General features: G+C 56.6%; 1 protein-coding gene across 3 annotated transcripts in view; it reads left to right on the top strand.

Moving 5' to 3' along the window:
- Positions 1-16,999, top strand: part of ATP11A (ATPase phospholipid transporting 11A) — a 110,395-nt gene that overhangs the window by 44,491 nt on the left and 48,905 nt on the right. For all 3 annotated transcript variants that reach the window (XM_081551506.1, XM_081551504.1, XM_081551505.1), the window contains 5 exons: positions 5,867-5,989; positions 9,554-9,643; positions 10,567-10,647; positions 13,142-13,249; positions 15,269-15,397. In XM_081551506.1, coding sequence (XP_081407632.1) covers positions 13,181-13,249; positions 15,269-15,397 — 198 coding nt within the window. In that variant the 5' untranslated portion in view covers positions 5,867-5,989; positions 9,554-9,643; positions 10,567-10,647; positions 13,142-13,180. The remainder of the gene's footprint in view (positions 1-5,866; positions 5,990-9,553; positions 9,644-10,566; positions 10,648-13,141; positions 13,250-15,268; positions 15,398-16,999) is intronic.

A 16,999-nucleotide genomic window follows, 5' to 3' on the forward strand; every position in this document is an offset into this window, starting at 1 on the left:
GCGGTCACTGTCCTGAGGCGCAGACCACCGTGGGGTGGCCTCAACCGCAGGCTCCGAGGCAGGCCTCTCCCCACAAACAGAACCTTTGCCTCGGGCTTTCGGGGCCTCGTGCGGGTCCCAGGCAGCTGAGGGGCGCTTTCTGCGGATGCCATGATCCAGTCAGGTGGTGTTTCCACCGCACCGTTGCCGTAATTCCCGATCAGCCTGCGCGGCCTTCACTCGGTTTATATTCAGGATGTAGAAAGTAAGCCTCCTGTGCAATGGAAGGCGTGTGGCTCCAGCAGCGGAAAGCGTCCATGGGCCCCAGCGCGTCCTGGGTGGGGACTCAGGGGTTGCTGGCTCTCTGCTCCTTCGTCTCTAGAAGGAGACAGTCTGTGGTGGGAAGAGTGTGCAGAGACCCCGCAGTCCTCCTGCTGGCCTCCGGGCGAGAGTCTTGGGCGCTGTTTGAAGCACGGGGGTTGCATGTGTGACGTTTGAGCATCTCTCCTGCGGGCTGGTCCCACCAGCCTCGAGCCCTGGTTTCTGCTGCCCGAGTGCTCGCCCGGTTCCTCTCTGCGATTGTTCTGGCTCCTTCAGCCACGTTTACGCTGCAGAGGCTGCTGACGGTGCGTCGTCATGTGAAAGCTGGCGACGCACCAGGATGGGTTTCCATCACGAAGAGGGGCGGTTTCCAGGGGGCGCATCTGGAGAGGAAACCACAGCTCTCGCTGAGCTTCGCTGGGCAGGGGCGAGGGTGGGAACTGGACGGGACTCTGCCAGGCTGCCCAGCGGCTCCCCGCCTCCTGGGGACCTGGGCCTTGGTGCCCTTTTCGGTCCCTTCATCACAAACGCCCCCCGCCAGCACCAGCAGAGCCCCTCCAGCAAGGGGCCCGTCTAGCCTCTGACCTGCCCCACCCCCACAAGCTCGAGGGGACACGGGGTCACTGTGCTCCTGATCATGGGAGCCCTGGCCTCCGGCTCAGGGCAGCAATTATCTGGTCAGTGACTCAGGACTCCCTGCCCTTTCTCTCTGGGGTGGGAGCTGAGGGGTTGGGCAGCAGTGGCCGACGGCAGGGCAGGGGAGTGGGCTCTCCACTGAGACCTAAGGGTGAGGTTCTTCCTCCAGCGTGCATAAGCCTCATCTCTGTCTTAGAACTCTCTTGTTTCACCTCCTGGTCACTTGGCCCATCTTGTCCCCCCCGCCCCCAGCTTAGACTGGACTTGTTGCTTCTTGTAGGGCCATTTCCTGACTTCGATGTGCGGATAATGCCCTTGCACCTGGCACAGAGGCCGCCCCCCACCAGGCAGGGGTGACTCGCCTCCCCAGCCAGTATCCAGGGGACCCACCTCGGCCTGCTTTCCACGGAGCCAGGCCTCTGTGGCCCCCATGGGACAGGTGGCAACAGGTGACCCACAGGTGCGTGAGTTCAGCTAGAAGCTGCATCCCCCGTGGGGAGGGCTGACCCCCCCAGGACCAGGGACAAGGCTCCATCTCCGCACGGGCACTGAGGGTGCACGTTGCAAGGGGTCACTGCAGGAGACCGGACAGAAACCCCCCGTGATCCCCTCTGCCGGTCTCACACTAAAGCCAAGGGGGTGATTTCAGCTGCTTCATACGCAGCCTCGTCTGGAAACGCTGTTGCCACAGCCTTCGCTGCTGTCTGTGCTGCCGTGCGCTTCACCAGGGCCAGGCAGCGGCGGCCAGTGCTCCGTCCATCCGCCCTGCTCCCAACCTCCCGCTGGGCGCCCCAGCGCGGGGCTCTGCTGCCTGTAACTGTGAAACTGGGCAAGCCTGGGGCAGCCAAGAGTCATCTGTGGTTAGAAGTTTTATTTTAACTTTGGTTCTGGACCCAGTAGATTACAGTTTAGGTTGGCGGCGTTTACCACTTTCCAGATGGTCAGTGTTGCCAAGTGAAGTGGACCATCACTGGTGCTTCTGTGACCCAGATGGTTCTGTGTTTAATAATATGTTCACGGCAGAAAAACGCCACCGAGAGCCCCGCAGAGGCCAGGAATTTGCCTGAGGAGGGAAAGCGCAGCCCCTCAGTCGTGTCCGACTCTCGGCAACCCCATGAGCTGTAGCCTGCCAGGCTCCTCTGTCCGTGGGGTTCCCCAGGCCAGAATACTGGAGCGGGCTGCCCTTTTCCTGGGGTGGAAGGGCCTGTCTTTCCCACTGAGTGTGGTCAGTGAAGGGGGGAGGGCTCCCGCAGGGGCCAAGGGTGCAGGTCCAGTGATGGGGGCACCTGGGTCCCTGCCTCCCCACATGACATCCGACTCCGCTCACAGGCCCCGGGAAGGCTGGTGATTCACGCTGATCTGATCAGCTCATGGAGCGTGGTCTTAATCACTGCACCCGAGGAGGTTCTCAGAGGACAGTGAATACTCCCTGGGTGGACGGACGCCCTGTGGTATGGGGTGTGGGCAGTGTGGACAGCGGAGCCGTACCGCACGCTCGCCACGAGAAGCTGGAGCACCAGGGACGTGAGTGGGAGATGCCGGTGGTCAGAAACGCCTCCTTACCCATCAGACAAGAAGTGCCGGCTTTTAAAGCTGGAAACATACCACAGAACAAGGAACAGCTTTGTCCTGAAAATGGCTGTTGGGGGAACCACCTCTGCAAAAGCTGATCTGGTGAATTGAGGCTAGGTACACGCTTTCATTCCGGTCTGGCTGTGTAATTCGGCTAATAGGTTGTGTTTGTTTCAGCTGAAATTCGAAACTTCCATTAGTGACAGCCGCTGGCCAGGATTGATTTTCAGCGTATTTCAGACTCTCTTGCATCCTTGTGAGCTTTCTGACTTGAACGCTCAGGCTGCTGTGCCCCAAATCCTAACATGGCCGATGGCAAGGTTGGTGAGGGCGAGACCGCTGCCCACACTTGGTTCCTCTGGTTCTCTAGCGACTTTTGGGGCTGCAGGAAGGGGGTGGGTTCCGAGTCCAGAAGCATCGTGTTGGCAGAGATGGTGGGGCAGCATCTGCACGGGGGACGTCTGCGAATCCCTTCCTCCCTCACTGCTGGGCCCCGCAGTCCAGGCAGGAGCCCGGCCACCACACCTGAGGTGCTGACGCCCCGTGAGGACCCTGGAAGCGGGGTGCTCCCTCGGCCCAGGCCCAGAGAGCCAGGGTGCTCTGCGGCTGGCTTCACCCCGTCCCGCCTCGCTGTAATCGCTTCTTTTTGAGTGTCTCCAATCTTAGCTGTTCTCCTTGGGATGTCCGTCGAGCTCAGTTTTATCCACTAGGAATTCCTGTCTTTGAAAAACCAGCCTTAAAGATGTTGCTTGTTTTCCCTAAAATGGGAAGCGCCTTGCGTTCTGGTGACACAGCGGTGAGAAGACGGGGTGGAAGCGGCTTCAGAGGCGTGAGGTCCCTGCGCTGACTCTGGACGGGGTCTCTGCACCAACTCAAACAAGTGACTGGCGATGCTCAGGCCCTGGGAGCCTGTGGGGGACCCTGAGGGGCCGCTTTAGTGAGATAAAATTACTAGACCCTAAAATCTTCCTGTTCAAGAAGTCTAATTCAGTGGCTTTTAGTGCATTTACCAAGTTATGAAGCATCACTGTGATCTAGTATTAAAACATCTTCATTTCACGGAAGAAACCCAGTCCCTGAGTGACAGCCTCCCCGGCCCCTGGCAGCCTCGACGCTGTTTCCGTCTCCACAGATCTGCCTGTTTCAAACATTCCATGTACATGGATCGTCCGGAGTTTGGTCCTTCGTGTCTGGCCCCTGCCACCAGCCAGGGTTTGGCTGCATTTCCCTGAGGGCTGTTGACTTTGAGTATCTTTCCAGTGCCATTGGCCGTTGCAGGTCTTGGAGAAACGTCCAGTCAAATCCTCCCGCCCTACTCGCCTTTTTATTATTGGTTGTGGTGGCCGTCTGTCCCAGGCGCAAGTCCCTCGGCAGACATGACTCGCAAGTATTTTGTGGGGCATCCCCGAGGGCTGTGCAGGCGAAGCCTTGGCCTCCGGGATGTCTTGTGATTCCCCAGGACCGTGGGAATCTGTGAGGCTGGATCCCACCCTCCTCCCTACCTCTTCCGGAGGCCAGGGGCGTATGTTCCTGGCTGGCTGACAGTCCCAGGCCGCCAGGGCTGCGGGCCCAGCGTGTGGGCTGAGGCGTCCTGCTGTGATCCACGGGTTAACACAACTTACACGGAAGCTGATTTCGCCTAGATCTACTCCTAGGAGTTCACTTCAAAAACTGCCGACACCTGCCTGTTTCTTATGCTGCCTGTTGTAAAACTAGACGTCGGACGTCTTAGAGTCAGGGCTCCCGGTCCCTCCTGTCGCTGACCTCTCTGTTGCCCTGCCCCAGGAGATTCTGTGATCAGCCATGACTCATCTTAGAGCTTTGTGTGGCCTGACTTCCTCTGGTGTGCGTCACCCGGACACTGTGGTTACTGTTTGGTTTACAGCGGGCGGGGTTAAGAAACTGCTTAAGAGGCCAAGTCTGCTTTCATTGCTGAGCCTGCAGAGACCCAGAATCCCTTTGTATTACTTCCGGCGAGCTGGGCACAGAGACGCTGAGTGGCCCGTCCAGGCGCGCACAGCTGTCTGCATCTGTCAGGACCCGCTCGACGGCAGGCGGCATGCGCAGAACCATGGCGGACAGGCGCTCCCGGTGTCCCGTCTGTGTCTTCTCTCTGCCCTTTGAACGAGTTTAACCTGCTTAGGGTTTGCACATTTGTGCCTCTGCCACACATGGGGCTTCCCCGGGGGAGCTGATCCGAAACTGCCTGTCTTGCCTTGAGGCTCTTCGGCCGCTGTGACCTCAGGGGGCACCCTCCGTGGGCGCCACTGCGGCCTGACTGCCAAGCGGGGCCCAGCGGACTCCAGCGCAAGGCCCTCGACGTTGCTCCGTCCCTCGCGCTGTGACCTGTTCAGGGACTCAGGGAGCCGCCAGGGCCCCTGGCGGCTGTTTGTTGCCCTGTTTCTCTCCTCCGGGGCCAGCACCAAGGCTCGCTCTTTCATACAGGGCTGAGGCGGTTGGTACGAGGTGCCTCCCGGAGGAGCTTTTGTTGCGGGGGGCGAGTCCTGCTGGAGGGTGTGCTGGGCTTGCTTCCTGACCTTGTTCCACGAGCAGGAGTTGTGCCCTGACCCGTACAGTTAGGGCAGTACCACGGAGCTGTATTCGAGGCGTCCAGTGGTCACACTAAAACCAGCCTGTGCCCAGGGAGTGAACCGGCTTTGAGAAACCTCCTTTTGACTTGCTCCCTGCGGGCTCCTTCTGAGCTGGGGCTCCCTGTCTGGGGGTCCAGGCCCTGCCCTGCCGCCCAAGGCTGCACCGTAGTCTCTCGTCCGTGGCTTCAGTGTCCCAGGCTCTCAGGGCTGAGAGCACACAGTCTAGCTGAGTGATCTTAGAAGGTTCTCCTGGGCGGAGGTGTTCCCTGAACGTCTGGCACACAGCACTCGGAATAATGCAGATATGGGCCAGACGCAGGTCGTCGGCGTTCCAGGAAGTCTTGTTCATGAGATTGTGCGGGGGCCGAGAGACCCTCTGGTTCAAGTCACAGTTTTACGTTATTCTCTCCTTAGAGACCTTTCCCCAAATCCTAGGATCACTCACTGTCTTTTCTCTTTGGAAGCCTTAGGGCTTTGCTGTCACGTTTTGTTTTTAAACGGCCCGCGGTGTGTTTCCACTGACAGTCCGCTTTGCAGGCCCCCTCGGCTCCCAATGGGGTGCAGGTGGCACTTCCTTGAAGAGCTGGGGGGTCGGGTGGAAGCGCAGGTTCCTGAAGGGCCCAGGGAGATGGGTGGGGGCAGGGGTGGAGGTGGGGAGTGGGCGCCGACCTCCCCGGCCCCCACACAGACCAGCGTCAGAGCCGACCCCGGGAAGCCCCTGCCCCCTGGGCCTTGCCCACACTGACAGCTCTGTTTCCCGCCCGCAGTGTGCCGGGGAGGAGGACTGGGTGGACAGCCGGACAGTCTACGTGGGCCACCGGGAGCCCCCGCCGGGCGCCGAGGCCTACATCCCCCAGCGGTTCCCGGACAACAGGATCGTCTCCTCCAAGGTGAGCGTCCGCCCGGGGCTCCCCCACGCGGCTCCTCGGGAACTCAGAACTCCCTGAAGCTGTGACCACCCGCCCCTGAGTAGCCAGGCTGCACCCTCGTCACCCCACCGCCCTGGTTACCCCCCTGTTGAGACGAGGTGTCGCAGCACCTCCTCCTCACTTCCCGTCTAACTGTGTCATCGTTCAGGGTCAGATTTGAAGTCTAGGGTTCAGATCCTCCCGGCGCCACCTGCCAGTCACATGCCAGGCTGGAGCGCCCTCCTCTGCAGAACAGACGGCACAGGGTCGCCAGTGCCACCAGCTTGTGACCTCAGGTGCTGCTTGGTCTTGGTCCAGAGGAGGCGCTTGGATGGGGACCTGGAACCTAAGTCGGTAGCGGTGGACATCTGTGGATTCAGACCGGGTGATGCTGAAGGCTAGACACACAATCATTTTCATTTAAAAACAGCTCAGGATGCGGAAAATAGAGCTTAGCTTGTAAGAAATAAATTTACAAACAGGTTTGGAGAATATGTTTGTGTATCCATGTTTTCTTGGAAAGAAAATGTTCATTTCTACCTTAAAAGACTGTCAACAATGATTCCTTAAGTGCACAAACACCTGTGCTCTCTAAGTTACATTTCCAGCCTGATCTGTATTGGTGATCCGTGTTTGATCCGCGTTCTGCTCCCTTTTGAGCAGAACACGGTAGAGGGAAGAAAGACAAGAAACGACCCCCAACGCGTGGCCCCTTCCTCCGGTGCTGGCCTCTCGCCGAGCCCCCAGCTGGGCCTTCTCGCACCTCCGGTGCCCACCGCGGTGCCCCAGAGTCGAGGCCGACGGCACGTCACCCGCCCACAACGTGGTGCTTGGGACGCACAATGCTCGTGGCCCCCAGTCCGCCCTCAGTCGCCGCAGAATTAAACATCCAGCTCAGGCGATGCGGTCTCTCCTCCCCATACAGAAGACTGAACTCCTGAGACCGCCGGGCTTGCCTTCCCGGGAGATCCGTGTGTTTTTAGGGCACCCGAGTGCACTGTGCCGGAGCCCCGCCGGGTACAAATGGCCACAGCCCTGCCGGTTTCCAGACGCGCTGGGTTTCCTCTCCGCGGCCGGCGGAGCAGAGTGGCACCGGGCCGTCCCTGTCTCCCCGGCGCCGCGTGAGGAGGGGGCAGCCAGGAGGGGCTGCTTCTCTGTGCCTGGGCCTCCTCCAGCCCGCGGTGAGGACAGAACCCGGGGGGAGGCCCACGGTGAGGACAGAACCCGGGGGGAGGCCCACGGTGAGGACAGAACCTGGGAGGGAGGCCCACGGTGAGGACAGAACCCGGGGGGGGCCCACGGTGAGGACAGAACCCGGAGGGAGGCCCGCGGTGAGGACAGAACCCGGGGGGAGGCCCGCGGTGAGGACAGAACCCGGGGGGAGGCCCGCGGTGAGGACAGAACCCGGGAGGGATGAGAGCGGCCAGGACCAGCTCGGGGCTGATGACACACGCTCGGAGCGGATGAACGCCTGGGCTGCGGTGTGAGGGGACACGTGGCGAGGATTGTGCCCTGGACTCAGCACTCCCCGAGTTGTCTGATGGGAAAGCGATGCTCCGCCCGCCTCAGGCGTCTCAGCTCCAGCACAGCAAGAGAGTGCCCGCCTGCTCTGCGCTGTCCTGCTCTGGGGTTGGCGCTGAGGGCTGTGGTGTTAGGTTCTGTCCTCCTGATGGTACCAGCGGAAGGCAGGGCCTGGCACACGGACGTAGGTCAGAGTGCCACACTGGGCCTGTTATACAAAGCATGACCTTATATTGTGGCCCCAGTGTCTGAGCAAGGGTTTAGATCATTATGACTTAGCGGAGATCAACACTACGACTGGCCCACTATTATCTATCTGCCAGCTGTCATATGTGCAGTAAAGAGCTCGTTTTATTTTATCCACACAGTACTGATAATCAGTGCAATCCTGACTGTTTAAACTATCTCACTGGATTTTCAGTTTTCATGCTGTACATTGTCAGAGGTTAACAACCCTTTTCCCACCATATTACTGATAATCAGCAGTAATAACTTATGATGGTCATTTATTCCGTAAAATATGTGGATCACACAATATAACGCCTAAGCTGCAGCACAGGCCTCCTACACCCGGTGGGAAAGTGGGAATGAAGTAATCATTTAGGTGGTTTTAAATTCCAGATCTGTGTGGTTCCCTGGTAGACTAGCATTTGGGAAACGGAAAGGGTGTCCTGAAATAGTAGCATTAAAATAGATTAAGACTGATCTGCGTGTTTGGAAGGATGGTAGAAGATGACCTTCTGTGATACATACGTGTCGCTCTCTCACGTGGACACTGGCAAACACGCAGGAGGACAGGGAGAGCAGGCAGCGAACGTCTGCGCCCTGAGCACCCGCTGCCGCTCTCAGCACGCGGCCCTGTGTGTTCCTCTGTGCGCTTCTTTTCTACCTTGAGGCCATTTTGAAGCAGACCCTAAACAATGTACAGCTTCCATCTATAAATATTTCAGCAGGTAAAAGATGGGGTTTTGAGTAGGAACTCTTCCTGCTAATGTGACTTTGCACCGAGTGGTTTGTTAGAGGTGGGGACGTGTTCTGACTTCCTGGGTGGTGAGTATGCTGGTCTGGGCCCTGGAGACAGGGTGGGCTTCACCAGATGGGGCCATGAGGACAGTCCACTCTGGGATCAGGATCTCTTGGAAGGGAGCATATAAAGAATGAAAGATCATTCTAGGTTGGTCACAGAATCACAAAAATGAGACAAATGCTGTGGTGTGACATATCTTATATGTCTTTTAATAACTCCTTTTTAAAGTTAGTGAAAAGTAATTTACTTATGCCCAAGAATACTGGAGTGGGTAGCCTATCCCTTCTCCAGGGGATCTTCCCGACCGGGGAATCAAACCGGGGTCTCCTGCATTGCAGGAGGATTCTTTACCAGCTGAGCTACCAGGGAAGCCCTCCTTATGGCCCACTTAAGACAAAATACATTTCTCTCACACACTTACAAAGATTGATTTGTTTGTGCTTTTTCTCAAGTTGTAGAATCTCAACGTCTCTGTCATTTCCGAGACCAGTTTGAGCCAGAGCTTCCGTCCTCATCACACTCCTTTAAGGCGCATGCTATTCTTTTATTTTTTCTTCTGGTCTCGCTGTGTGGCATGTGGGATCTTCGATTTCCGGCCAGGGATTGAACCCACGCTCCCTGCAGTGAAAGCTCCAAGTCCTAACCGCTGGACCGTCAGAGAAGTCCTTGGCACACACTGCTCTTTTAATCGTTTTATAGACAGAAAGGGTAGAACTCAGACATTTTAGTAGTGAAGCTATTCTTAAGCTACCTTGCATTACCCTGAATTATCTGGGACTGGGTAACTCAAACACGCTGCTTCGGAGTCCATGTTCTGTGTTGCCAGTTCCTTTGTACAGTCAAAAAGTTGATAAAATGTCTACCAACACTCTCAGCTTTGTATCAAAAACCAGTCATTTTTTACTTTGAAATCCAGGGCTGTCTGTCATGTTGCAGAATAACACTGCACAGTGTAAAGTGTGACCCAAATGAGTCCGTTCTGTTTTTCTTTCCTACAGTACACATTTTGGAACTTCATACCCAAGAACTTATTTGAACAATTCAGAAGAATAGCCAACTTTTATTTTCTTATCATATTTCTGGTACAGGTAAGGCTGGTCATCTCTTCTGTTGCCCCAAATGTAAATACAAATAAGTGACATTTACTCTTGGATGACTGACTGGTTCGCTGACAAAGAGGAGCACGGACTTGGTGCCCCTTTATCTGCAGACCCGTCACCTGCCTTCTTCAAGGACAAGCGTGTTGGTTCAGAGAGACCTGTTCATTAGAACACGGGTGTGAGCCCGTGCGTGTGAGCCGATCCGGCTGACTTCTGCCCTCGTCCTCCGGTCCTGATGGGAGGCCAGGAGCTTCCTAACCTTGAGGGAGTCTCACCCACTAAGCTCCACGTTATTCCACCTACCGGCTCCCCAGATCACGATGTCGTTGTTGTTGTTCAGTGACTAGGTCGTGTCCAGCTCTTTGCAGCCCCGTGAACTGCAGCACGCCAGGCTTCCCTGTCCTTCCCTATCTCCCTAAATCATGTGGATGCTCCTAAAAAAGCATTAAAAGGAAGAGAGTTAAAGAAAGTGGAAACCACAGTGAGGTGTGGATTAGGAAACAGGTCTGGTGTGCTTTCAGATCGGCAGCCTAGCTTGTCTCAATCAGACAAAATACAGTGGAAGGACTTTAAGAAATTTTCCCCACAGTAATTTATGCAAATAATGTAGTTAGAGTGTGGCACCAGAAGCAGAGGGTGAATTGACATAACATGTGTGCTGGAATTAGCCAGTGTCTCTGCTGCTGCTGACACAGCCTGTAATAAGGAGAACTGCCCTCAGTTTTGTAGTAAACTGGGATGGTTTACCTCGTATCATTTATCTCCAGTGGTGGGGTAGAGTGGGGTAACAGCCAAGTGAGCTAACATGAGTCAAAGTGGATGCTAGGAGGTGTCCAGGGCCAACCCGTCCATCTAAAGCCCCTCAGAAGCGTTTCTGAAGGTGACTCCACCACCCTCTTCTGTCCCTGCAGCTGATTATCGACACGCCCACGAGTCCGGTGACGAGCGGTCTCCCACTGTTCTTCGTCATCACCGTCACAGCCATCAAGCAGGTGAGCTTTGGAGATGCAGGCGGAGAGGAGGAGGGTCCCAAAGAGTGTCTGCTACAGGGGTCGCCTCTCATCCGAAGCAGAGTCTCCTGGCTTGTTTCAGCCAGTTCACGGGACGTTCGACTCACCTCTAAAAGTTCACATTTGTAACTGGTTTGGATGGATTCTTGAGTTAAAACAAGGGAGGTTGTATAATTTAGTGCTCATTTGCTGCCCTGAGAGTTCGAGGAGGAACCTGTTGTTCTCACGTTGAAACACGTGGAGGTGGCCCCTGAGTTACTTGCCCGCTGTGTCCCCCACTGCCCAGACCCCGAGGACTCGCTCCTGCAGAGGGTTTGGATGTGGCCCCGAACGTAGCACAGCCCGTAGATCCTGCCATTCTCTGCAGCCCTGCCTGAGGAGCCGGTGACTGACGGGAGAGCAGTTCGTCTGCTACTCCCATGACCTGTTCACTGGTAGTCAGTGCTTAACCACCAGCTCCGTCCAGTTCCCACCATCTTGGAAGGAAGCCTCGAGCCTCACTCTGCACCCCCCTCCTCCAGCCCCAGCTCTTGGCAACCGCCAGTCCACTTTCAGCCTACTCTGGGCGTTTTGTATTAACAGAATCTTACCTTAGTGACCTTTTGTGTCTGGCTTATTTCACTGAGCATGTTTCCAAGGTTTATCCGCCTGTAGCGTGTATCAGTGATTCACTCATAGATGACTAACACTCCACTGGGCAGACAGACCACACTTTATTTGTCCAGCTTCCACTGGTGGGCATCTGGTGCTTCTGCTCTTCTGGCTGTTCCGGAGAACACTGTTAGGAACAGTCACACGGAAGCTTTGTGTGGACATAGCTTTTCGGCTCCCCTGCGTGCATACAGAGAAATAGAGTCGCTCTAATGTTGAAAGTATGTCCCCAAGTGCCCGCGGCCTTTGACATTCCCACAGCCGTGCGCGAGTTCCCAGTTTCTCCATGTTCCTGCTGAGGCTTGTTGTTCATCTTCCTGTGACACTCATCCTAGTGGATGTGAAGAGGTACCTGCTGTGGTTTTACATTTCCTTCATAAATAACGATGCTGGGCATCTTTTCATGAGCTTATTGGCCTTTTGTAAATTTTCTTTACCTTCAAGTCATTGGCCCATTTTTAAATTGGATTCTCTCTTATCCCTGAGTTGTGAAAATTCTTTGTATGTTCCAGATACAAGCCCCTTATCTGCTGCAAACTTTTGAACACGATGACATTTGCATTGAAATAATTCCTGAAAGGCAGCATCTAAATTCTTGGTCACATGGTTGCTGACAAAGCCATGCTTTTTGTGTTGTCTCTAAATAAAAAATAAAAGCAGTGAACACACGTCACAGGAGACGTGGTGTACGTGGTGCCCCCGAGTGACAGGGGAGGGCATGGCAGAGCGACTCCTGCCGACCAAGAGAACGTGAAGAGCCGAGTCTCCAGATGACCTTCGTGAGTGTCAGGCTAGCGCCTCTGCCGGTCTCCGCGGTGCGAGCATCTGCACCGGTCAGGGTTTGATCCAGAACGGGAGCGGCATCGAAGGATTCCTTTGTGATCGTCTGGGCCTTGTCTTCCACTCGCCAGTGATCTGCATGTACAGATTTGAACGGCGATATGATTTGACCTGTTGCCCATGAAATTGGCTTTGAGTGTAGAAGTCTGAAGAGCGGATGGAATGAGAATGTGGTCGTGGAGGCATCCGCACGTGCTGATGGGGCGTGTCGGGCCATCTTGGGCACCGTGTGGGGAATCTGACGAGGACGAGCATACAGGGACAGTGTCACAGGTGGAGCCTGGGCTGAGCACTTGGCATATCCTGTGTGAGCCCCTGAGGGATGGGCCGGGGGGCTGGAGACCCCAGTCCTGACCTGAGCGGGCTCTGCCCCTAGGCCGTGGTGCCATCAGAGCCGAAAGAGCATGGAGCCCTCCCTAGAGCACCGTGACTGCGGCACGGGGGGCGTCCGCGTCCCTAAGGGGGTGCCCTGGAGCGTCCTGCCCTGCGGCCATGGATTCTCGGGGGTGGGGGGAGTGCAGGTGCCCAGCAGAGGGCGGTGGCCGCGGCTCCCGGGGGTGAGGCCTGCCCGCCACCTCGGCCGGGACGCTGTGCCAGGCAGGTGGGGGTGCTGTCCCCTGCAGCCCGGGTCCTCCCTGGCTCCACCCGGGGTCACGGGCCAGCAGCCCCGAAGGGCTTGAGGAGGTGGAGGATGCGGGGCTGTGCCCTTGCAGGACCGCTTGGCCCTCAGCGGCCCTGCCAGCCCCCCACCTGCGTGTTGCCCTGCCGTCCTCCGGGCCGAGCCCCGGCTCCGGGGCCGCCCACCGCCCGCGCGCCCTCCCGCGTCCCCCTCAACCCTGCTGGGCATCCTGTCCCCGCTCCGTGTGGAGAGCCCCCTCCCCGGGGACCGCCGCCCGGCCTGCCCTGGGCGCGGAGCAGCCCTTGAGTGCGGCCACCCGGCCAGGGCGGGACAGGGGCTCACGGGCGTCTCCCTCCGTCCTGGCAGGGCTACGAGGACTGGCTGCGGCACAAGGCAGACAACGCCATGAACCGGTGCCCCGTGCACTTCGTGCAGCACGGCCGGCTGGTGCGGAAGCAGAGCCGGAAGCTCCGGGTGAGTGCCCACGGCCCACGGCCGTGAGAAACGAGCGTCTTTCCTTTGGCGAAACTTTGGTCTGAGATTGCTTTATCCGCTGGGTGCAGACCGCCCTCTTCCCCAAGCACTGCTCCCTCCAGGTGAGCTCCTACCCCTGTTTTAAGCCTCTTTCTTCTGTGGGTTAATTTTTAAAGCTGGAATCGACTGTAGAGCAGGTTTAGGGTCGCAGCAAACTGAGCGGTCGGTGGGTCCGCCTCCAGGACTTGTGTTTACGTAGATGGAGTCACACAGTCTGTATCTGCTGGACTGGGTTTCCGCTCACAGTCGAATTCCCTCGGGGCTCGCCCAGGTTGGGCATCTGGACACCTTTCTTTCCTTGCAGAGTCCGTGGCGGGTGGACCAGGCAGGGGCTGTTTCTCCAGGTCGGGCCATGATGAATAAAGCTGCTGTGAGCATCTGTGTAGAGGTGTTTTATGTGAATATAGTTTCCATTTCTCTGGTACAAAAGTCAGGAGTTCAGTTGCTGGGTCATCGTAGGAAATCCCATCTTAGTTGAGAAGGAACAGCCCAGCCGTTTCCCGGAGAGCCTGCCCCCCTGTGTGTTCCCACCAGCTCTGAATCTCAGCATCCCCGGCCGCGTTTGGTGTTCTCACTGTTTCTTGTCTCCGTGGTCCTGATTCTCCCTGTGGTTTAAGTCTGTGCCTCCCTGGTGGCTGGGGAGCGTCTCACGTCTGCCTGTTTGCCTTCAGCGCGTCTATTCATGGCTGTTGTTGTCTTGTTCAGTCCCTAAGTCACGTCCTGCACTTCGTGATCCCATCGACTGCAGCACACCAAGCTCTCCTGTCCTTCACTATCTCAGCAGGTGTTCCTTCTGCCCAGAACACTTCTTTCTCTCTGGTGTGTCATTCAGTTCAGTTCAGGTCAGTCGCTCAGTCGTGTCTGACTCTCTGTGACCCCATGGACCACAGCACGCCAGGCCTCCCTGTCCATCACCAACTCCCGGAGCCTACTCAAACTCACGTCCATCGAGTCAGTGATGCCACCCAACCATCTCATCCTCTGTCGTCCCTTTCTCCTCCCGCCTTCAATCTCTCCCAGCATCAGGGTCTTTTCCAATGAGTCAGTTCTTCACATCAGGTGGCCAGAGTATTGGAGCTTCAGCTTCAGCATCCGTCCTTCCAATGAATGTTCAGGGTTGATTTCCTTTAGGATTTACTGGTTTAGGATTTGTGGCCCTTACCCGCTTCCTGCTTGGTTCATTGAGGGTTTTTACTGTGGAATGTTGAGAGTTACATATACTAGACGCTAGTCCTCTGCCAGAAATACCTTAATGGGTATTTCACTAAGCAGAAGCTCTTCGCTTTGATGAAGTCCAGTTCACTGACTTCCTTATATGGATGGTGCTTTTAGTGTCCAGTTAAGAGCTGTCTGCCCAGGCCTCGTGGCCAAAGGCTTTCTCCTGTTTTTTTTTTTTTCTCTTAAAGTTTTATAGTTTTAGATTAAGTTCCTTGTTGATTTTGTGTTACTTTCTACGTGAAAGTCATTTTTGCCCAGGACTGCCCGAGTGCTTCAGCCTTGTCTGTTGGGAAGGCTGTCCCTCCTCCATCGAGTGGTTTTTGTGCCTTTGTCCAGAGCTGGTTAGGCCCATTCTGTCGCGATGGTCTGTGCCAGCCCTCTGCTGGAACCCAGTCCTCTTCTCTGCGGCCACGTCCCAGGCTTCACGCCCATGGGATGACCGCTCACCTCATTCTCCTGGATGGAGTTTAAATATTGAACAATATTTCTATCATTGCAAAATAGAGTATTGCAGAGTGTTCTGTCATCACACCCTGTGGAGCGTCCAGGGTCTAAGCGTCCAGGGGTGTGTTGACCTCCCTGGTCTCTCCTGGGTTTGGGCCACATGCTCTGGAAGCGGCCCTTCTCAGCCGCGTTAACATCCACACACTTTCCTGCCGGTAACGCTGTGATGACGTCCATGGGAGCCCCCGCCCAGAGGCCAGTTTCGCTTCACAGCGCCGTCTGTCATCTGTCCTGCAGGTCGGGGACATCGTTATGGTCAAGGAGGACGAGACCTTCCCCTGTGACCTGATCTTCCTATCCAGCAGCCGTGCGGACGGGACCTGCCACGTTACCACCGCCAGCCTGGATGGGGAGTCCAGCCACAAGGTAACGTGCCTGTTCTCTGCCCGTGGGGCCCTCCCTCCCCCAAGAGCTGTGCTTGTGTGGCCGGGAGATACGCGGGCAGTGAGGCTCCGCCTCCAGGGAGCCCAGGGACTGTTTCCTCTCGTTTGCGTCTCCTCGATCCCCACTTTCGGCTTCCCACCCCAGCACCCCAACCCTCAGCCTCTCCAGGTAACAGAAGCAAGTCCCTGTTCCTTTTTAGCTCCTGTTTAGCGGGGGCATCCAGTTAGGGATGTGAGGAAGACACTGTTGGACTGTTTCGTTTTACTGGTCAAGATCAGTGACTTCACCAGACTGGCATTGTGTGAAAACTGAGTCTTGATTTTGCCCGACTGTTACTTCAATGAGTGTCTTTTTGTGAAAGTATCTTAGTAAGGATTTTCGGAAATTATGATTCATTTCTTACACTCAGTGTGGAGCTCTGTACTGGCAGCTGGTACTAAAAAATTTTAATTAGTGATCACAAACGACAAGCACATCGCTATTAATTTTAAGGATGTCACTGTTTTGAAAACAGGGACACTTGCAGGGAGTTTATGAACGTGGGTCTGGCCCGCGGGTCCAGCGTTTCTGAGGCTCTGGTTCCCATGGACACAGGAGCTTCTCTGAGGGGCAAGCCCTGAAGGGCACCCTGCTTCTCCCCCGTGGATGACCATGGTCTCATCACATGAAGCCCGTGGGGTCTCCACACTCACTGTTCCGTTTTCTACATCCCGAATCCCAGGGGAGGGAGCCTCGCGGCACAGACGTCTGTACCGAGAGCAGTTTTGGGTGGAGGGTGCTCGGTGTTCAGGGGCCGTTGGAGCTCGAGCGGTCGTGTCCGCTCCTCCCCAGCCCAGGCGAGCCATGCACACCCGACCGCGGGCAGTGGGCTGCCATCCGCACCCCCACCCACAGGGTCCCTGCCCAGACGCGGCCACCCCTCCCGGGAGCAGATGCCGCGAGCATCCGGGGCATCACTGTGGTCAGGGCGAAGCCACGCCCGTCCACACAGGGCCCGTGGCAGACGTCTGCATGTTTGTGCTCCTGGGCTGGACGCACTGGAGCCGTCTCCTCAAGAGCAGAGGGGGGCGCCTGCACTGGTCACAGCTGCGGAGCTCTCCCGTCCGTCAGATGCGAACAGAGCTCTCGTGAGGACAGTTAGAAGCTCCCCAGTGCAGGACGCACCGGAGCACCCACACGTTAGCCGAATGCTGTGATCGCGCCCCGTCATTCTGAATCCTCACACGCCTGCCCGAGCTTACTCACTGGGGTGCGGAGGAGACGGTGTCCTCCCAAGGCCGGCCCACCTGTCCACCATTCCTGGTGCCCTCAGGGCCCATCTTTGCAAAATGGGGTCCCAGACCAGCAGCACCAGCAGCCCTGGGATCCACTTAGAAACGTGGTTCTCAGGCGCCACCCATAGTCCTGTAACACACTCTGTCCCATATGGTAACCAGGCTTTGTACTCAGGCTTATTTACGTGCACAAACACTTCAACACCGGGGCTGCCCCAGGCCGGGGGACGGGCTGACCCAGGACAGGGTCTCTCGCTGCGGGGAGTCTGCGTTGCTCGTTTGGGCTGTGACTCCCCGTATCCTGTCCGTC

The sequence above is a fragment of the Giraffa tippelskirchi genome, chromosome 12 (assembly GCF_054371585.1).
Source record: "Giraffa tippelskirchi isolate mGirTip1 chromosome 12, T2T-mGirTip1v1.2.pri, whole genome shotgun sequence".
NCBI classification, from domain to species: Eukaryota; Metazoa; Chordata; class Mammalia; order Artiodactyla; family Giraffidae; genus Giraffa; species Giraffa tippelskirchi.